The following is a 22,272-nucleotide window of genomic DNA, read 5'->3' as shown; positions in this document are numbered from 1 at the left end:
AAACGAGGGAAATCATTTGGCATTTGTCTTTCTCCTCCTGGCTTATTTCACTGAGCATAATATCCTCCAGCTCCATCCATGTTGCAAATGGTAGGATTTGTTTCTTTCTTATGGCTGAATAGTGTTCCAGTGTGTTTATGTACCACATTCTCTTTATCCATTCATCTACTGATGGACACTTAGGTTGCTTCCATATTTTGGCTATTGTAAAAAGCGCTGCAATAAACATAGGGGTGAATATGTCTTTTTGAATCTGACAAGTTGTATTCTTTGGGTAAATTCCAAAGAGTGGGATTCCCGGGTCAAATGGTATTTCTATTTTTAGTTTTTTGAGGAACCTTCATATTGGTTTCCACAGTGGTTGGACTTCACTGCATAGTCAGGATCGACTAAGTCATTGGCTACTGACTGATCTATTCACGAGAAAGATGAACCAGTCAACGTCATCCTTTCAATATAGCATGTTCCCCTAAGCTATGTATTTATTCCTCAAAAGAAACTATGGCATATCAGGTGTCTTTTCAAAGGAGGTGTCTTGATGCCAGGCCTGTGCCAGGGCACATTCAAGATTTCTTACTTAAAGGATCTTGTTTCACTACAGACAGACTAACAAATCTGATACAAGGGTAAGGGAGGGAAATAGAAAGAAGTGAAAGGTTAGTGACAGGATGCAGCGTGGAGGAAAGCGTAAATACCGAGATTCACATCATACATTTTTTTCTATAATTTCTACTAAATAAACAAATCTCTATGTGCACTTGTTGAAATTTAGGTCTTCTTGGTTGACATGCATCCGTGTTTAAAACCACTTGACTTTGTGCAGCACAGGGCTCAACAAAAACGTGAGATCCATGGTTCTCCACTTTAGCCCACACGCGAATGCCCTGGGGACACTTCCTAAAAAGGATCTGCTGGCCTCTTGCAGAAAAGGGGTGGGGGCTGAGACTTTGCATTCTGATGCTTCTGATGCAGTGACCACCCTTTGCAGATACAAGTGGGCCTGAGAATTTGCATTCTTGATGACGCTGATCTAGGGACCACCCTTTGAGTACTAGTGGGTAAAGGAAACCACTGGAAGGGTATCTTAGGTGAACAAAATAAGTTCAAAAATAAATCTTTTCAACCAATCCTTTTACCTACCACATACTATCAGAACAGCTTCGAAAAGGACACCACCGCTTTTGTCAAAATGTACTGTACACACGGTTTTCATTGTTAAAGCCATTCCCCACGGAAAATAACATAGTTTCGCCCCATTCAGCAGCACTGGTACGTGTCCGGGTGAGAGAAGCATGCGGTCCACCAGAGCTTCCCCTCTGCCGGCTTGGGACAGTTTGCATTTAGGTCCAGACGGCCTCTTCCATGGGAGAAAGTATTTTCTATCTTTAAGGAACCAAATACCTGGAACACAAACCACTGGCTTTAGACACTCCCCACCCCCTTTTTTTGTATCTGGAAATAATAAAAACTAAGACTATTTATAAGATATGTGAAGTGTTTAAAAAAAGCATTCAGTCGCTTTGGTCCCAGTGGGCCAGGTTATCGGTGTGGGTTCAGGAACTGTTTTCCAAAACTTGCAGAACCAGTTATATGTAGATTTTCTTCTTACTGTTTTTATAATGTATAATGCATGTATTCTGTGACACAGACACTCTTGGGGAAGAGGTCTGGGGCACTACGGTGATCAAACCTGTTGAAAGGTGTCTGTCAGTTCCCATTGTATGTGGAAGGACATGACACATAGGAAACACGAAAACCGCCTTATGCCTGTCCAGGTCAGATTTTGCTGCTGACTGGAAACTTTGCCGTTTCCAGAAGTTTATGGAACAAGTTTATGGCAGAGACAGCTGACGCAGGCATTGCCAACAGGAGACCCCGACCCAGGGCCTCCTGCTGTTTAGGAGGTAGCACTGGCCTTTCCTGTGGGTCGTGGATTTGGAAAGGAGGTCGTGGAGATGGGGAACTGCTCAGACATCCCTTTATGTCTGTGAGAAACGGCACGGTGACACGCCAGTTGTGGAGGTGAAGAGACAGCTGCATGCCTCCTGTCATCCGCAGACTCGGGGTGCTGCTGTGTGCCCCAGGCAGCCCTCCGAGTCCCTCTGGGGAGGAGCAGGGTCTCAGACTGAAGCCTCTTTAAGTCTGTCGGTCCATGCGTAGAAGACCTTCCACATGCATCCAGGCAGTTGAGGATAAGCGTGTGCGCCTGCGCACTACATGTATATGAACACAAATGCAAACGGCTGCTGAGTCCTCGAGTCCAGCATTGTCCACGCACAGCCCTCCCCCTGCTCCCTCTGTGCACATGGGCTTTCGTGGGCCCTGGAGCTCCCAAATACTATGTTAGATGGAAGGAAGTCATATTTAGGCGCCGGTATTGTATTCTTCCAGCTCCCTGAAGGAAAGACATTTCAAAGGCATTGAGAACCCAGCAGTTTCCAAGAACTGTTACTGGGCCAAACTTTATGAACTTGGTGTACAATGTGTTCCTTTACTGCTGCTTCCTGACCCGTACGAGGACCTTATTGCAACACTTAGAACAGGGCGGTCCATCTCCTAACCACCTCGGAACTGAACTTTGTCAAATGCATCCGCTTCTCTGCCTTATAAGCCACCTGTGAACCCAGACGTCCTTCGCCTCTTGGGATTGCCGAGTGCCTGTCCGTGCTGCAGCCATGCAGGAAGCCAGGGCCCTATTCCACCTCTCAACAAAGGCTTCCTGCTTTCCTGAAGGCACCTGGGCTCTGTGTCACCAGAAAGCCCCCAGCCCTGTGCAGCTTACCTGGTCGTGAAATGCTTGCCTGTGGTAGACCTGCCTCAGTTTGCAGATGCCGCTTTCCCCCGTAAATGCCACGTTTTGCAGGTCACGTAGGTGTTGCTTGGATTTTCAGTGAAGGTGTCTTTCTGCAGAGGTTCATGGACACCATGGACACCATGGCGGAAAGGCTGGCGATGACAGCTGGCATTTAATGAGGCCTCTGTGAGCATCAGATGCTGTTCCGAGAAGGTTACCTATGGCTCCTGGACGTGTAGTACTCACGCTAGTATTACTGTATGAACATGAGCAATAGTATTATTACTGTTTATATGTGAATTATGAAGGTATAAAAACATACATGCAAATCTGGAGAACACTCTTTACTGATTGCATTGAATCTGCTCTACTGCGTCTCAGTTCTTTCCGTGTGATTAGCACCAGTGTACACTTTGCGTCTGTTCATCTGCAAGGGAAGCCGGGAGGTTGCCCGAGGTGGCTGAGGCTTTGCCCCTAGGACATGCCCAGCTGGAATTCAGCTCCCAGGCTCCCGGGCCGGCCTTCAGCGTAATGGTGCAGCCTTGGGAAATGAGAGAAAAGACACATATTGGTCTCTGCCCCTGGTTCCTGGCACCCAGCTCCTAACCCCCGTGGGATTTCCTACGTGACGGGAGGTCTTTGGTCCTAACGAAGGGGCCTCCGGTCTACTCCTGGATGGGGCTGGTCACCAGGCCATGATTGGAAGACGGGATTGGAATTTTCAGTCCTACTCTCATTCTCCGGAGAAGGGCTGGAAATAGTTGATGATTATGTTTACATGAGGAAGGCTCCATTAAAAACCCCCAGTATTGCAGTTCCAAGAGCGGCTGGGGTGGGGGGGGGCATGTGGAGGTGCAAGGAGAGTGGTGCACCCCAGGAGGGCACGGGAGCCCCACATCCCTTCCCACACACCTTGCCCAGCACATCTCTTCCATGTGGATGGTCATTTGTGTCCTTTATTGCATCCTTTTTTGATAAGTGGGTAAACAATGAACCGTTTTCCTTCGTCCCGTGAGCCATTCTAGCAAATTAACTGAACCCGAGGAGGGGGTCTGCGAGCCTTCCAACCATAGCTGGTGAGTCAGGTGGCTACGCTGCCTGTGACGGCCTGGACTGGCGCTGGCATTGAAGTGGGGGGGGAGGGACATTACTGTCCTGCAGGGCTAAGCCCTTCCTTCCCCTGTGGGGTCTGATGCCGTCTCCAAGCAGACAGTATCAGAACTGAGCTGTGCAACACCCAGCTGGTGTGATGGGATGGCTTCCTGTTGGGAGTGCTGTGTGTGCCCGGGGTGGTGTGGGGTGAGGGGGAAGCAAGGACTGTGTCCCCTGCGGAGGCCTGTGCAGACGTGTGCAGTGTCCCCGAGGAGTGTCCCAGCAGCACCAGGGCCTGGGGTACTTGGCAGGGGGCAGCGGGGACATCTCCAACAGCAGTGGGTCCTGGGTGCTGTACTCAGGCACCCTGGGCTTATGGGCCAATGACACCACATAGTGTCAGATGGAGTTCATGGCCTCTAGTGCGTATTTGAACTCAAATACGTACCTATTTATGCAAAGGACCATTTGATGATAACAGAAACTTCATTTTTCTCGCAGTTGTTAACTTTGAGGTCACAGCTCTGAAGATACTGCAGCCAACTTAGAGCCGGCTGTCCGGGGCGTGGTTCAGTCCAGAGGACCCGAGAGCATTTCCGCCATCCCCGTAGGCCTCTTCCCTGGAGGTGGCCTACACTGTGTGTATCCGTACGCTTATCCCATACAGGCTTGCATTAACGCAGCGTGCGCACTGAAGATCTGTCTCTCTCTCACCTTTGCCTCTGTAGATACTGAACGGCTCTATTCCATGGTGTTTCAGGAAATCTGTGACCGCTATGAAAAGAAATACACCTGGGAAGTCAAGTCCCTTGTCATGGGCAAAAAGGCTTTGGAGGCCGCACAGATCGTCATAGACGTCCTGCGTCTCCCGATGGCCAAAGAGGAGCTGCTGGAGGAGAGTGAGCGGATGCTGCGAGACGTGTTCCCCACAGCCGCGCTCATGCCAGGTGCGGTCCCCGCGCGCTGTCCGGGCCGCGTCCGGGCACGGCACCCGTGCTCCTGCACATCCCTGGGAACGTCCAGCCCCGGGCACGCCGAGCGGGTCCGTGTGCCTTGTGACTTCTCAGACACTCCATCTTTGGGGCTCCAGGGTCCTCTTGTCAGAATTGCCTGACCCTCTTGTGGGCTGTGATTCGGTCTCGTTTTTTTTTTAAGGACTTCTTAGAATAATGCATTCGTTTCACTGAGTCCCCAAAGTCCAAAAGCATTAGAATTTTGTTTGTGCCAATATTATGTAAAAATGATACTCGGGACAGAATTGCTTCAGAGTTTAATACATTACTTTTCCTCCTTTTCAAAACCAGGCGCAGGCTTAATATTAACTAGGCAGACTTTAACACAGTGATGATAAGCAAGCAGCTACATCTCCCCGCAGAAGCTTAATTTTTTTTTTTTTTTTTAATTACAGGCATAGATCAGTTTCAGCCTGTCTGCCTGCCCTTTACCCCTTTCATGACTTGTTTTCCTTTGATAGGAAAGATGCCTTTTCTCCCTCGGGGCTTGTTGACTGAAGATCAGTCAGAACTGAATTGCTGGCTGTTCCTGGCTAACACTGAGAAGGTCAAGAATGTTCTAGATTACGGAGCCAAGAGAAAAATGCTTAAAAATGGAGTACTGTTTTAAGATTCTTTCAGGAGGCATGGTGAATGCTCAGTCTTTAGAATCCATGGTGCGAGGGGAGGAAAAATTTGCAGTTACAGCAGTAATTTTGGATTTAAAACGTTAATATGAATCACAGTCATTTCTGACATGTGTTATTTATGTCTCTACATATACCCAAAGATGCAGATTGAATATTTCCTGGAACTAGAGAATTTGCTGTAAAGGCCCTGCTCATACCTGTGCCTGTGTCACTTAGAAACCACGTGTGCTGCCCATAGTTCACACAGACACACACACACACACACACACACACGACCCCCATATGCCCTCCATGTCTGCTGCTCTGTTTGCACACAGAGCCATCCTGACAAGCCTTAAATGGAAGCACATCCATACATATGTTAATTTTTTTAATCATGTAGGAACTGTGTAGCTTAAAACTCACCATCTTACCCATTTTTTAGTGTACAGTTTCAGTAGTGTTAAATGTGTTCTTCATGTTGTGTAACCATCCCCACCATCCATCTCTAAAACCTTTCTTACTGCAAAACTGAAATTCTGTCCCCATTAAACACTAACTCCGCATTCCCTTACCCCCAAACCCCTGGAGATCACCACCTACTTTCGGCCTCTTTAAATTTGACTCCTCTAGGGACCTCCTCGTCTAAGTGGAATCCTACAGCATTTGTGTTTTTGTGACCAGGTCCGCAAGGTGCATCCAGGTTGTTACATGGCAGGACTTTGTCCCTTTGTAAGACTGACTGGTGCCCTGTGGTAGGGACAGACTGCATTTAGTTTATCCATTCGCCTGTCAGAGCTCACTTGCTGCTCAGCATTTGTGAGTCATGTGGCCACAAACACGGGGGATGCAGAACATCTCTGGTTCCCAATTTCGATTCTTTTCACTGTGCGTCCACAATTGCAATAGTTGGGTTACATGGTGATTCTATTTTAATTTTTTGAGGAATCCCTATACACTTTTCCACAGTGGCTGCACCGTTTTATTTTCCCACTGACAGTCCACAGCATTCCGATTTCTTCACATTTTCTCCACCACTTGTTATTTTCTGTATGTTTTTTTTTTTATAGTAGCCATCCTAATGTGTGTGAAGTGATATCTCACTGTGGTTTTTATTTGGACTGCTCATCATTAATGATCTGGAGTGTCGTTTCCTATGCAGTTGACCATTTGTATGTTGTCTTTGGATAAATGTCTATTCAAGTCCTTTGCTCATATTTTAATAGGGTTAACTTTGCTGTTGAAGAGTTGTAGGAGTTCCTTATATATTCTGGATATAAACCCCTTGAAAGATACATGGTTTCCTGTTTCATAGGCTGCCTTTCCACTCTGTGCATTGTGTGCTTTGATGTGCAGAACTTTTAACATTTGCTGCAGTTCCATTTGGCTATTTTTGCTCTTGAGGCTTTTGCTTTTGGTGTCAGGAGATACCATCGTAAAATCCAGCCTCGTAAAGCTTTCTCCCTGTTTCCTTCTAGAACTTTATAGTTTTAGCCTTCCCATTTGGCTCCCCCAGGGACCAGGTATCAGTCGAGTGAGGTGCTAAGCATAGATAACCACAGATGATACTTGAATCCAGAATTCATTTCTGGTTAATTTTTGTATATGATATAACCTAGGGGCCGAAATTCATTCTCCTGCATGTGGATATCCAGTTTTCTCAACACACAGTTTGTTGGCGAAAGTGTCCTTTCCGCATTGAGTGGTCTTGGCCCCCTGTTGAAGATCTTTTCACCGCATCTGTGAGGGTTTATTACTGCATCCTCTATTCTGTTCCTTTGGTCTGCCTGGGTGTCCTTATGCCGGTACGACATGGATCACTATAGCTTTGTAATGTATCTTGAAATCAGGAAGATGAGGCCTCCAACTTTGTTCTTTTTCAGTATTATTTTGGCTAATTATGGTTCCCTGAGAGTCTCTACAACCTTGGGATGGATCTCTATATTTCTGCAAAAAATGCCATTCAGATTTTGATAGGAATTGCTTTGACTCTGTATATTGCTCTAGGTAATATAGACATTTAACAATACCAAATCTTCCAGTCCATGAACTTAGTGTGTTTTTCCATTTATTTCTGTTTTTCTCTTTAATTCCTTTCAGCAGCGATTGTAGTTTCATTGTATACGTCTTTCAGCTTCTTGGTTAAGCTTATTCCTTTTGTGGTGCTATTATAAATGGCAGTGTTTTACATTTCTTTCAGATTGTTAAGTGTTAGTATATAGACGGGTGACTCATTTTTGCATGTTGATTTCTTGTGATCTGGAGTATTACTGAATTTGTGTATTAGTTCTGACGATTCTGTGTGTAATGGCTAGGTTTTCTGCATAAGAGATCATGTTACTTGTGGACAGATATATAACACCTTCCCTTCCAATGGGGATGCTCACTATTCTTTTTTTTCTTTGCTTTAATTGCTCTCCGGCACTTCTGGAATTGACAAGGGACGCTTCTTTATCCTGTTTCTCATCTCCAAGGGAAAACTTTCAGCCATTTTGTACTGAGCATGATCTTAGCTGCAGGCTTTTCATGGATGGCCCTTACTATCTTGAGGTTGTTTTCCCTCTATTCCTACTTTGAGTGTTTATATCAGGAGAGGATATCGAGTTTTGTCAAACGCCTTTCCTGCGTAAATTAAGACGATCGTGTGGTTTTGCCGTTCATTTTGTTAATCCGTTGTATCACATTGTTTTTCGTGTTGCACTATCCTTGCGTTCCAGGACTGAATCCCACTTAGTCATGGTGCATTATCCTTGATGTGCTGCTGAAATCAGTTTGCTAGTGTTTTGTTGACTGTTTTTATATCAGTATTCATCAGAGATATTGATTAGTTTTATTTTCTTGTAGTATCTTTCTGTGGCTTTGGTATTAAGGTAATGCTGGCCTCATGGAATGAGTTTGGGAGTGTAACCTCTTCTAAAATTTTTTGGAAGAGATTGAATATTGGTGTTAATTCTTTAAATGTTTGGTGGAATTCAGCATTGGGTTTTTCTGTATTGGGAGGTTTCTGATTGTTGATCCAATCTCAGTAATAGTTTTAGGTCTGAACAAGCTTTCTATTTCTTGATTTGACCTTGATAGGTCATTTGTTTCTAGCAGTTTGCCCATGTCTCCTAGGTTACCCAGTTTGTTGGCATACGCTTTTTGTATTTTTCTCCTTAATCCTTTTTATTTTGTGGCCTTGATTTTAATGTGTCCTCTTTCACTTTGGGAATCTTCCCTTGTTCCACTTGTTCCCCATCTAGCAAAGGATGGGTCCATACCATTAATATTTGACCTGGATTCTCTTTCATTGTTTAACATCAAAAGCACCCATACTGTATATGTACGAACCTGATTTCTTCTTTATCCAGCAAGGCCTTTCAAGTGGTTTTCCTTCTAGAATTTTTCCCTTTGTTCTAAGATGTACTTGAGATATGTTCTAATGCAATTCCAAGAAAATATGAGGTCTTATCTAGGTCATCTGGTGATTTGGCAGGAATGCTAAGTCTTTGTTATGAAATCTGTTTGATCCAGTCTATGTAGCCTTCCCATTTGGCTCCCCCAGGGACCAGGTATCAGTCGAGTGAGGTGCTAAGCCTAGATAACCGTAGATGATACTTGAATCCAGAAACTTATACCGAAGAAGTGAGGCAGGAATCAGTTTTTCAAAGACAGTTTAGTCCTACAGAACCTACCTGGGTGCCTCTTCTAGTGGTGCCACTTGTTGACCTCTTCTGGATGAGAGTGCTAAAAGAGTTATTTTTTTTAAATTATATGAATATTGCTTTTGTGTATAAGAATTTTTGTGTGCGCTGATTTTAACTTTTCCTAGCCTCACAGAGGAGAGCAAGCACTTACCAGCGATTCTAAAGTCTGTCTTTGAAAACATGAGGTCGTTTCCACGCCACACACTCAATGGGGAGGTGAGCTAAACACAGGCAGACCCAGAGTACAAAGCTCAAGGTAGTGCTGGAGAGGAGAAGCCTGAATGAGGCGGGGAAGCTGGGTCCGACCAGCGACAGGAATCTGGAGAGGAGAAGCCTGAATGAGGTGGGGAAGCTGGGTCCGACCAGCGACAGGAATCTGGAGAGGAGAAGCCTGAATGAGGCGGGGAAGCTGGATCTGACCAATGACAGAAGTCACCTTGACCTTCTGAGATGGTCAGGGTAACAGAATGATCAGAAATTATACTTAATCCTGAAATGGAAGGAAAACTGAGAAGGAAACTGTAGGATTGACTGGAGTAAACCTGTTGATCCAAAAACTTCTTTTTTCCATAGGGCTTCAGTTCTGTAATATGCCAGGCAGAAGAAGAAGAATAAAATAGGTCATTTTCCACCCCAAAAGGACATGCTTTGCTCCCTACTCCCCATTCCTTCTGCACTCCTTCCGCTGCCACCTCTTTTATCTGAGCCAGACCTGAATTCCCCTGGAAAGGTGACCTGGCATCCTGGCTGTGGTGACTCTATTCAGAAAATGTTGTCACCGTCCCCTTTCTAGATCTAGGTGTCCACTTTGTTCACTTACTGCTGTGTTCCCTTTATGACACTGCGGATGATAATGTAACCCTTGGCTTTCTTTTTTCTTTCTGAAGCAATGTTCTGGTAGGTTATTTTAGGTGGTAGACGTCACCTTGAGCTCAGTAGAAAGGAAGGCTGCCGGTAGAGAGGGTCTGTTATTAATTCAGCATCCTTCCGTCTTTCATGTTTTCAAGATGAAAGCTGCGGCCCATGCAGGTATTTAGCAAGTTAAATTGGAGGAATGGATGGCAGATTGCCAGAGGAAGCGGGCCCTGATTGTGATGGGGGCGTGTCCCTACCTGGGCCCGTCACCTGGGGAAGTGGCCCCTGTATGTGATGGGTGGCTTCTCCCTACCTGGGCCCGTCACCTGGGGAAATGGGCCCCGATGGTGGTGGGGGTGCGAGTCTTTGCCTGGGCCCATCCAGCCACCTAGAGGGGGAGGGTAGGGCTGACCCGTGGGGCATGCAAGAGCCCATGGAACTCATCTAAATCACCCTCACATCGGCAGCCTAATTTCTGAATGTTCTGGAAGCCTCTCTCCAGGAAGGCATGGGCCATGAATGTCCTCAGGAAATCCAAGCAGCAGTTCTGCAGGCATTGTCTACATGACTTAACAGAGAAATGTAAACTACGGCTTGCTCAAGGGTATAATTATCTTCTGAAAATAGGCGTCTTTTAAATTGTGACAAATATTTCAGAGAAAAAAAATACATAAGTGGTTCATCCATTGTGAGTCTTCTGGGGCTTTAACAGGTATGGGCGGTATCAAAACTTGAAATGTGATTTTATGTAAGGAAAATTCTTGACTTGCAGTAAAAGAAAACCTTTCTGGAGTATTACCCATGAAAGATGTCGCTTACCGCCGTCACATTTTGAGCAACTTCTTTCATTTGTGGATTCCCTGAGATTAGTGGAATAACATATTCTGGCATCATTTAATGAGAGTAATTTGGTTTAGAAGGCCAGTAACGACGTCAGCATGCCTTACGGCACAGGACCCTCTGCAAGGCTTACCGGAGGTCCTAGCTCTTTGCCTGTGCACCTGTTTCACAGGGTGTGGGATTCCCCAAGGGAAAGCCCAGGACAGGGCATCTGAGTCCGTGAGAGGACTGTGACAAGGCTGTGGAGTCCATGCACTGCAGGCACCCCAGGGCTGCCCCGTGGCACACAGCCCCTCAGGTGTGCAGGCAGCCCCCTGCACCTCCGGGCCTCCGTCCCCACTGCAGCTCGTACCCTCCTGGTCCTAGCTCTCGCCTCCTGGCTCCTGTAAGGTCAGCCGTGACTGGGGAACACATGAGTGAACTTCCCCCCAGCTTTGTGGTTGGGGGCTGGAGCTTGCAGTAAACTGAGGTGGACAGGTAGGAGGTGGGTGGGCGAATGGGGAGGGCCCGGTCCGACAGACAATGTGGAGGAGCCACATTGGCGAGTGCGTCTGCTTCTGGAAGCGACAGCTCAGCTGAGCCCCTCATCGCTGATCGGCACCGGGAATGGGCAGACATCTCAGCTCAGTTAACTAAGGTCCTTGTGTCACCCAGGACACTCTGGGGCTGTCCGGTGCCACTAATTCTGCACATCTAAGTAAAATCTGGCAAAGTTGTGGTATAATGCGAATCAACGGACTCAATTTTGAAAACAAAGCATGCCCCGAATTTTCCAGGTGAACTCAGGATTCACCGAGGTAAGGTTTGTCACGTGTGGTAGAATTAGAAGAGAAGGCTGGCTGTCCAAGAGGGGTCGGGCCCAGGGCTGAGCCTGGAACCCCCACACCACCTCCAGCAGCTGTCGTGTGAGAACAAAGGACTTTGCTGCTGTGTTGAGACCCAGTGGCCTTGTGAACTGAGAGGCTGGACATGGGCGTTACATGTGACCAGTGTCCCCTTTACCTAATGCACCGGAAATGGGCATTTCTGAGTGCCCACTTCAGAGAGCAGTCTGAAACTTCCAAGTCACATATTACCTGGTTCGTATGAACTTCCTTAACTGATTTTTCCTTGTCTTATGCAGAGATTTCAAACAGGTTGGCATATCAGACTGATTGACTTTTTGTGTATGTAATTATTGTCTATTAGGAATTTCTTTGGACCGCATTTCATGAGATGAAGAAAATTTTCGAAAATTAAAAAATTCTGCCCCTTTCAGGTTGCATTGAAATGGTAGGCCAATGATTACTGTCCAGTATATGGCCCACTAACATCCCCATTACAGAGTTGAGCTGTGTAGCCCAGGAATTGAACATTACACATTAATAAACATGCATGCTATATGTAGATGACCTTTTATTATGTAGTCTATAAAATAGGTAGATAAGATATGTAGCTATTATAGATACTTAAATTCTCAACGTTATTTTGACAGCTTGCTCTAATCATGCTTTAATAATGTGAACATTAATACAGAATACTTAGTTAAATGGATGTTGGAAGACAATTGTTGGGGCTTGTGAATCATTTTTGTAGAATGGTGATTCCTTAGGAGGTTAATTTCCAGTGTGGTCCGAGCTTCACTTCAGTTACTGGAATGATTCCTGTGAACTGTGATGACTGCTCATTAGCACCCCGGGGTGAGAGGGTAAGGGTAGCGGTGAGGTTCCAAAGCCTGGGTGGCGTCCTTCACTCGAAAATTTGCCTCAACTTTTCCCGGCTTTCTGGATGTTCCATCTTTCCTCTGGTGCTTGCCCAAGACCTGGTGGAGTGCCGCAGAGACTGGCAAACTGTTCCTGTGCCTTCGGCCATACAGACCGTGTGGCGTTTGTCACACCTGCTCAGCTCTGCGTCCTTAGCAGAAAGAAGCCACAGAAAATGTGGAGAGGGATGGGTGTGGCTGCACTCCCACAAAACTTTCTCTGTGGACCCTTCCATTCAAACTTTCTGTCATATCCCCCTTCTGACACTCCCCATTTAAGCATCCAGGTGGGTTGGACATGCATTTCAGAGAACCGTGTTAAGATGAGGGCTCAAGAAGTGAGGGTTGGAATCTCGGATGCAAGACACCCGAACCCTTGGGCACTCCATCCCCCTTTGTGTATCCAAGATGCCACGCCGACCCCACCCTGAGCAGAAAACAGGCTATTTATTCTGCTTAAAAGCTGAACAGAGAGACTTCAAATCTGGAATGATCAGGTGCGTGGAGGGTGCAGCGAGAATCAGAGGCGAGGGGAGCAGTGGCCCACGGAGGCCCCTGAGGGAACCAGCAAGATCCTGGAGTTCTCTGAGACAGGAGCACGTCCACTGATGGAGGGAGGGTGGGGATGGCGAGGGAGAGGACCGGGCGTCCTGCCCTCGCTCCCGGGCACGGGGCTTGGGGAACAGGCGCCTTGAGGGCAATGACAGCCCATGTGAAGAGTTCCCCTCCCACCGTGCAGGGCTTCACGGTGGGAGCCGATACGCCTTCATCTCCCACAGGCTTGTGAGCACTGCGTCCCGGGTCATTCCAGCCCAAAGTGCTGATTAGAAATCAGGAATGAAGTGAAAAGCCAGGCATTGCCAAAGGTCCCCTTTGAGGAAGGCGAGGTATCCAGATACCCCTCGGAGAAGCTCTGCCCCAGCAGCCCCCGGGCCCTGTCCACGCTGCCCTGCTGGGGTCCCAGGAAGGGGCCGCCCCCCGCCAGGGCTCCGGGTCTGATGGCAGCTGGTGATGCCCGGGGCCTCTTTCTACTCATGTGAGAGCAACTCCCAGGCTGTTTGTTCCTTCCCCCACCCTCTTCCCCTTCGCAAGCTCTGTCCGTGGTCGCTCACAGGTTCTGAAATGTTGCCAGCACATTTTTCTCTTTAACAGTCACGAATGATGCTCTTTTCAGAACCAAGGCCCCCGTTCCTGGTCTCCACCGCCGCCTCTGCCGTCTCAGGCTCTGTGTTGACTTTCCCGCGGCTGCCGTAACAGAGGACCGCACAGTCGGTTGCTTAGTGCACGTAGATGTATGCTCTCACCGTCTGGAGACCACAAGTCCAAAATCAAGGTGTGAGCAGGGCTGCACTCGGTCCTGAGGCCCAGGGGGTCTCCTTCCTGCTCCGTCAGCTTCTGGGGCTCCAGGCGGCCTGGGCATGTGGCCACGTCCCTCCCGTCTCCACCTCCATAGTCACATGTCTCCTCTCTGTCTCCCCTCGTGGTACATAAGGACACCGGTTGCTCTGGTGAAAATGTCTGTCTCCCCCACATTCATGTATAACCCCCAGTGTGCTGGTGTTTGAAGGTGGGAGCTGTGGATGTGATCCGGTCCTGAGGGTGGAGCCCCCAGTGGCATTCATGCCCTCATACAGGAGAAGCAGACAGCTCCCTCAACCCTTCTGCCCTGTGAGGACGCAGCGAGAAGTTGGTCATTTCTGAGTCAGAAAGAGGGCTCCCCCCAAACATGGGGTCTGCCAGTGCCTTGATCGTGACTGAGCCTTCAAAACTGTGACAAGTACATTTCTGTGTTTGTAGGCTGCCGCGTTTGTGGTACCCTGCTACCACAGCATGCACGGACTGGGACACCAGTCTCAGGTGTGCGTACACCTGCCGTGCTCTCACTGCCAGCGTCCCTAACCACATCCGCAAAGAGCCTTGTGCCAAGGAAGGCCGTGTTCAGGGGCACCAAGCGTTTGGGCTTGGTCAGCAGCCCACCCAGCACACGGTCGCATGCCTTTGATGTGTACCAGTGCACTGTTAGCCTCCCTGCCTTTCTGGTACTGGGAAAGCCGCCTTCAGAGAGGTGGCCTGTCAGTCCTTGCACAGGGGAGGGCGGGGAGGGACAGGGGAGGAGGAGCCCAGCCCAGCACTGTCAGCACGATGCACGCAGAGAAGGTCTAGGTGGGCAGAGTCCCCACGCAGCATATCTGGGCCCAGGGTAGCCTCGATGTCTCTTCTGCTTGTGGGCACCCGGTAGTGTTCACCCCCTGACCCCATGGCCCATCCCCAGTGACACCTGCCATCATCTTTCTGTCTCACTCAGAGACCCCTAGGCTCGGCGCCCACCGCACGGTTCTTTGTGGTGTGCGCATTTCTGTCAGCGGCTTCGTCTCCTTTGGACGGCTAGCTCCTCAGCGTCGGCCTTCGTGTTTAGGTGGAACGCTGCTAATAAAGCCTGAGCCGTAGTGTGTGGGAGGATGTCTCCATGCAAGGAATGAATCCCAGAGAAATACTGCCAAGGGCGCATGTCTGCTTTCAGCCTGTTCTACATGGTTCCTTCTTCAGATCCACGTCATGGCAGCACCTGTGTCTGCACCAACCTGAGGTCTCTAGGATGAGGTGCAGTGGAAACTTCCTTCCAGTCCGGATTGCTCATTGCCCGCATTCCTTATTTCTCCCCCTGGAAATAGTCTTCTGAGATCCAGTTCTGGGTAGCCATAGATACCAGTCTCCCTGTCCTTCCCTGAAACCAGCATATGCACACCAAGGACTAACAGCTGTTAGCCGGATTCCATTTAGATACTGAATTAAACAGCTTCTCCGCAGGACAGAACTGCATTTACATTTTTACAGTCTTTTCCTTCTCAGAGATGGTGCCCGAATAAGAAAAAGTCCGTGTGCAATATTTAAAGGCCACAAAAGTGATTGAAGGAATCAGGCAATTATGTTTCAGGATATTTGAATGTTTTATTAATAGACTATAAAGCTGAAGTTTTGTCGAATGAGAGTGACAGTGATAACGTTTATCTGGGCTTCCTTCATGCATGTTAAGTGCCCACCCACGTGCTTACGTGAGGCGCTTCTCTTGAGTTCATGTTTGTACTGGTCTCAGACATTTTGAAGGAACTCATATGTTGGGACAGATTTAAAAACAGTCATCCAATGGCATTTTTGATCCATTGCTCTATCGATAAAAATCATTGTGTGTGCTCTCTAGTACAGGCTTCTTGCTGAATATTTACTTATATGACAGCACTGTTACGTTAGGTATTTTACAAAGTATTCACACAACTAGAAATGTTACAAGGAAAAGCTAATACCAAAGAAACTATTTAATTTTTTAAAATTAATAGCACCAAATAAATTTTCCAAAAAAATGTTCTTTTTCCAATATGTTTTAGAGTGAGCCACTTTTTTACATATGCTCTGTTATTTTTTAAATTCTTGGCTTATTTGTCTAATACAGTTTGTCTAAACAAGTTAAAGAAAACTTGTTTTAAATTCTGGTCATTTTGATACTCAGCTTTAATTACTCTATCCAGAGAAAGTTTCATTATTCGCTGTATTTTTGTTTTGAGAATTCTTTTAAGCCATCCACTGGGTAAGTAAAGGTTCTTTTTATTGAAATGTAGCTAATAAATTTTATCCTCCGTGATATTAATCAGTGGTTGTTACAAATTAATGGGATGTTCTGGCATTTTAATATTTTTAACTCAGGCATTCAAACCCTGTGGAAACCCCTCGTGTAGAATACTTTTACAATGGTTGAAAGTTGTTTTTAATTGTGAGGGTGTGTGTATGTGTTCACGAGAGGATGTAGATCTGTAGTTTCCTAGTCAGGCTTCTGTCCAGCTTGGCAAAAAAATGTTGCATTTTTTTCCATTCTGACACTTTATAACTTGGGCAAATTAAAATATTTATAAAGCTGTTACAAGGTCATTATCAGCTAATCCCACCATCTCTGCTATTTCTGTGTCCATTTGTAATGGTCCCTTTTTTCTCCTGGGTTATGGGTTGTATTTCTCTGCTTTGTGGGCATGGTATAGCTCTTGACTGGATCTTGGACATTGTGAATTTTATATCCAGCGGAGTGCTGGATTATAGAGATTTCATTTCATTAAAGAGTTGTCCCAGAATGGAATTAAGATCCCCTCCTATTTTCTGAAAAGTTTGTTGAGAACTGGTATTATTTCTTTCTCAGGAGTTTTGGTAAATTCACCAATGAGGCCATCTAATCCTGCGTACGGCAAAGATTTTGCCTGCAAATTCTTTAATGAATACAGGGCTGTCTGGGTTATTATTGTCACATTGAGTGAGCTTTGTGGGAAGCATTCACCCAGTTCATCTAAGTTGTTAAATTTATTGGCATGAAGTTGCTCATGTTTGGATTGCTTCTTTTTTCTTGATCAGTTTTAGCTCACCATTACCAGTTAAAGCGATCTGTTCAAAAACCAGCTTTGATATAACTGGGTTTCTCTATTTTTTTTTTTTTTAATTTCCTACCTTATTTTTATTTTTCTCTTCTTTTTTGTTTGTGGTGAGTTGGATTTGCTGTTTTCCCTTTGATTTCCTGGGGTGAAAGCTTAGATCACCAATGTTGTTTCTTCCCATTTTTTAATGTGACAGTTTAGATCCCTGATTTCCTCCCTAATAAGTGCTTCTCTTCGCATTTAGTACTATAACTTTCCCTCTAAACAATGTTTTAGCTATCCACAAACTTTGTTCTCTACCAAAGATTATCTAACTTCCCTTTATGATTTCATCTTTGACTCACGTCTGACATAGAACCACATTAATGCCTGAATGTTTTTGATTATCCAAGTGCCTTTTAATTATTGATGTCTATTTTAATTGTGTTGTGATTAGGGAACATTTTGTATATCAATGATTTTAAAGTGTTTGAGAATTTTTTATAGCTCATGGACTCATATACCCTATCTTCTTGAATGTTGCATGTATATTTAAAAATCACTTGGGTTCTTGTGTTACAGAAGTATCAGTTCAGTTAAGTTGGTCGGTAGTGTTTTTTGAAGTAAGCTGTATCCTTATTTTGTCTGCCTGTCCCATCAGTTATTGACAGAGGAGTTTGAAACCTCCGTCTATTTCTCCATTCAGGTGTGTTAGTTTTGCTTTATGTATTTTAGAGCTTTGTTGTCTGATGCATACCATTTTAGAATTACTGTGTCTTCCTGTTGAGTTGACCTGTTTGTCTTTAGGAAATGTCCTTGGTGAGCCTTGATCATTGTGATGCATTGTTCTGAAGCCCACTGTCTGTTAATAATATAATTATCTTGAGTCTCTTGATTGGTAGTTACATAATATATAGCTAGCTTTCAGTCCTTTTATTTTTAACCCGAGTATTTATATTTAGAGTCAGTTTCTCATTGATAATATAAAATAGAGTCTCTTACTTTTGTTGTATTTTTTTTTCCATTCTGACACTTTATAACTTGGGCAAATTGAAAATATTTATAAAGCTGTTACAAGGTCATTATCAGCTAATCCCACCATCTCTGCTATTTCTGTGTCCATTTCTAATGATCCCTTTTTTCTCCTGGGTTATGGGTTGTATTTCTCTGCTTTGTGGGCATGGCATAGCTCTTGACTGGATCTTGGACATTGTGAATTTTATATCCAGCGGAGTGCTGGATTAAAGAGATTTCATTTCATTAAACAGTTGTCCCAGAATGGAATTAAGATCCACACTTTCCTTTGAACATCTTAGGACTATTTCTCTAAAGGGTCAAGCGCTCACAGTGTCAGCTGCCTTAATGGTTTTAGGTATTTGAAAGAACTGTGTCCACCTTTTCTGCAACAATTAAGAAAGTAGGGACATGCCTCATGTAATTATCAGAATAGTCATGATTATGTGATAATTCAAAATATTATTTTAGGTTTAACATAGAGAGGTTCGTGCTGGTTAATCAGCACAGGGTAAAGGTAGAAAGTCCTGTCATTTTTGACGTTCCTGACAACCAGCCATCCCTTACCGGGTCGGTGAATAACAACATTCCCTGGAGTTCCCTGTTCTGATCCTCACAGTCACTAAGAGTCGGGGAGACCATCCCTTTGCGTGGTGAGCGGTGGCGGCTGTCGTTCAGCCATGTCAAGCAGGGTCTGTTTTGTTCTCTTACTAGGAATAAGCCCCTCGCTGTGTAGGGAGGGCTCCTCTCTTCAGCTGGGACCCCACTCCCTCCTCGGCGTCTGATGGAGGCCGTGTCCCCCTCTCTCTCCCCAGCAGTCTGAGAGGAATGATTGAATGGCTTCCCGCACAGTCGAGTTTTCTCAGAATGCGCCAAGAGCATACCCGGTGCTTCAGAAGCAAAGCAAAACCAAGCCCGCACCACGGCTCGCAGAGGCCAGAGGCGCCTCCCCGCGCTTGCTCTGCCCCGTGTCCCCGCGTTGGGCGGGGGGGTCAGTGGGCACCGCCACCCGTTCCTGGGGGTGCAGGAACGCAGTGCACCCCTGCTCCGTGTTTTGCTTGGAGGAGGGATGTGTGAAAGCCGACAACCTCCGCTAGGTCGGTGTGTGTCAGATGAGACAGTTCCTGAGCAGGGGGGGTGGGATCCCCGAGCTGGCAGAGCGCCCCGGGGTGCACCCTGAATGCTGTCCCCCCCTCCAACCCCCAGGGGCCGAGAAGCTGATCCACCATCTGCGGAAGCACCACGTGCCCGTGGCTGTGGCCACCAGCTCCGGGGCCCTTTCCTTCGAGATGAAGACCAGCCGACACAAGGAGTTCTTTGGCTTGTTTCATCACGTCGTCCTGGGCGACGACCCCGCAGTGAGGGGCGGGAAACCGCACCCTGACATATTTCTGACCTGCGCAGAGAGGTTTGTGCCTCCTGCTCCGGTGGACAAGGTAAGCCCCGCGGGCGCGGGAAGGGGCAGCTCGGGCGCGTGGCCCAGCCTGGAGGTCCCTGTGCTCAGGGCCACCTCGCGTGCCCCCCACACCTAGACAGCAGGGTCGGGGGTCCCCGGGTGAGAGGCGCACAGGGCATCCCTGCACGCTACCGCGTGCAGCCAGCAGAGCCACCCAGCCAGCCAGACCGCCCGACATCTGGGATGCGCAGAAAGCCTGCTCATCACAAAACACTGCCCCGGGGACGCCATGCAGGAAGGGGGCGTTCGGTGAGGTGGCGCCCTGGCGTCCCCATGTGTCATGAGCAGGCCTGAGCTGTTTGCCGCAGTGCAGATGCAAATCAACGTCGCACTGCCCCCGCCTCACTCGAGCCATTCGATGCCCTCCCTGCCCCTTCCCCCCCAGGCTGGTCACGTGGCTCTTTGTCGCTCACAAGGTTTTGCTTACAGTGACCTTTGCTTTTTACCATGACGTTTCCAGGCCTCTGCCTGCTTCTGCACTGGGAGTGGGTGGCTTGGGGATTTGGCGACTGCCCTGCCCCTCCCACCTCTTTGGCTGCTTCCTTCCGCGGGGTCCATAGGGGACATGGGGCCAGTGGTGCTGCTGGGAGCCCGCTGAGCGTGAGTGGGCGGCCGTTGTTAGCTTTGCTCCGGACGCTCCTCCCACACAGTGGCTGCTGTGCGGAGCCGTAGCCTCAGCCGTCCGCTCCTGCAGGTGCCCAGACAGGGCGGCGCGGGGTTCCTGCAGGTGACCTGTGACGCTGCCGCAGCAGCAGGCGGGCGACCGGGGCTGATGGGCGCTGCCGCGTCCCCCAGGGCTCTTGTTCCCGGGGACTTGGCTGTTTGGTGGGAGGGCTCGTTCAGGTGCAGAGAAGTGCTTCACCGTGGCCTCTTGTCACTAAGGACTGACCCAGAGATGGTGCTGATGCTTCGCTAGGCAGTTGGCAAGCTCTGGGAGAGTCGCTCAGACCTGCTTCCGAGGAAGCCAGGGGCTGGGGCGTTTGAATGATGTGTTTTGCAGTGTTTTTTGGATCAAGGTCTAACTTACCACGCTGACCCATAGAGGCTGTAAAAATATGGGACCCTTGCACTGTTCCCGACTCCCTAGAGCCAGCTGGGTGTTCCCCAGCTCACTTGCATTCTAACCCTAATTACCTGGGGTCAGTGCACAAGCCACAGGTGGAGGGCTCAGTCCCACGAGACTGCCCCCACTTCAGACGTCAGCCGCAAGTGGGGTACCGAGGCTGCCCGCATGTCTGCCTGGCCAACCACACATTGCGTGGTTCCCATACAGCCCCTGTCACAGTTTCAATCATATATTGGAATAACTCATAGAATCAGGAAAACGCTGGTGTTTACTGACTTATGATAAATGGTATAACTCCGGAGCAGGCCAGTGGAAGATGTGCTTGGGGCCAGAGGTCTGGGGAGCAGGGGTGAGAGCTTCCTGCCCTCTCTGGGCTCACCTCCGTGTGCCCGTCACCTCAGAAGCTCCAAGAACATTTTCTAGGGTTTCTTGCAGACATGTCATCACTTAGGCATCATGATTATGTCATTGGCCATTGGTGACTGTATCGTTGCGCGTGGGGGCCAGGGGATGGGGCTGGAAGTTCCAGGCTTCTAGTCATGCCTCTTCCTGCCACCTGACCCTGTCATGAAGCCGCCTACGGCCTGCGAGGGGTCACTTAATGAGCCTAAACTTAGGTGTGGTTGAGAGGGGCTCCTGGGTGGAAAGTGTGTCTGGTCCTTAAGTCAGAACATCCGTATGTCTGCGTGCTTGGCATCCCGCTCAAATTACACAGAAAGGTGTTCTTTTTCCCTAAGAACTAACTTCTTCCTTAAAGAATCTTTTCATGCCTCCCGGTTGTAGAGCCCTCCTCTTTTTAGAAATGCCGTTTTTTGTTTGGTGCAAGTTGCTGTTTATCTGTTCACAAGTTCAGGTTAGGTGTGTTCCCCGCCCGTGGCACTTTCCTGCTGAATTCGGTTTGACTGAATAAACACAAAAGCAAGTTGTGGCAGGTAAAAAGGGGTTCACACCCCGTTTATTCTGAGGGCGGGAGGTCTCAGGCTCTCCTGGCCCTGTGCGGCTCTGTCCTGCCCCCCCAGCACAGGCCTCATCCTCTCCGAGCACCGCAGCCCCCCGCTTCCCTACACCAGCTGCCGTTCTCGCCTGTTCTCCCTGCCGGCTGCCCTTCTCCGCGGTCTGAGCTCCCTGCCCTCCTGGCCCCGGGAGGTACCCTGTAGGCAGGTCCCCGGTGACTGGCGGACGCCCGACCTATTCCGTACCAGGAACTGAGAGAACGGGTGTTTCCCCTCCACCCCTCCCGTGGGCCCGTACTCCTGTGATTGCCCAGCCGCTCTGGACCTGGTAAACATCTCCCTGCCCTCATGAGTAGGCTCTCATATATACGCAGTGGGTGCTCTGAAGGCCAGGCGGGAATCCTGGGCAGAAATTCCCGTTTTCTCTACGAGGTGCCACACTGGACCAGCGGATTCCCAGCGTGGTTCAGAGCGGACACACCGCCTTTCAGTCCGGCCTTTACTTCCTCCTAAAGATCGGACAGGGTACTTGCCTTGCTGCGATCTGTGTGTGGGGCTGAGGCAGAAAAGGAAGAGGATGTCACGTTTCTTCCAGCTAAGGCAGACCTTCATTTGCAAGGAGCCCCATGTTAATGGAAACCTGACAGTTCTGAGTTTTCAAGTGTGTAGGGAGCAGAATTTGTATGGAAAGCATGTGCTCACTTTGTACGAGGCCATTTGCAGAGAAACCCCTGCACGCTTCCCCTGTGCACAGAGAAGCCCC

At 48.1% G+C, this 22,272-nt stretch overlaps 1 protein-coding gene across 3 annotated transcripts in view; it reads left to right on the top strand.

The window, feature by feature from the left end:
* PUDP (pseudouridine 5'-phosphatase) overlaps positions 1-22,272 on the top strand; it is a 166,909-nt gene that overhangs the window by 18,011 nt on the left and 126,626 nt on the right. For 2 of the 3 annotated variants that reach the window (XR_012127522.1, XM_037013473.2), the window contains exons 3-4: positions 4,647-4,833; positions 19,241-19,470. Coding sequence is in view for 2 of the 3 variants with exons in the window: in XM_037013473.2 (XP_036869368.2) it covers positions 4,647-4,833; positions 19,241-19,470 (417 nt within the window). In the remaining variant the exon portion in view is untranslated. Of the gene's footprint in view, positions 1-4,614; positions 4,834-19,240; positions 19,471-22,272 lie in introns of all 3 variants that reach the window. The other variant, XM_037013475.2, reaches the window with a different exon arrangement.

This window comes from Manis javanica, chromosome X (assembly GCF_040802235.1).
Source record: "Manis javanica isolate MJ-LG chromosome X, MJ_LKY, whole genome shotgun sequence".
NCBI lineage: Eukaryota > Metazoa > Chordata > Mammalia > Pholidota > Manidae > Manis > Manis javanica.
Note: the sequence above shows the minus strand (reverse complement) of the source record. Positions and strands in the feature narration are given on the sequence as shown.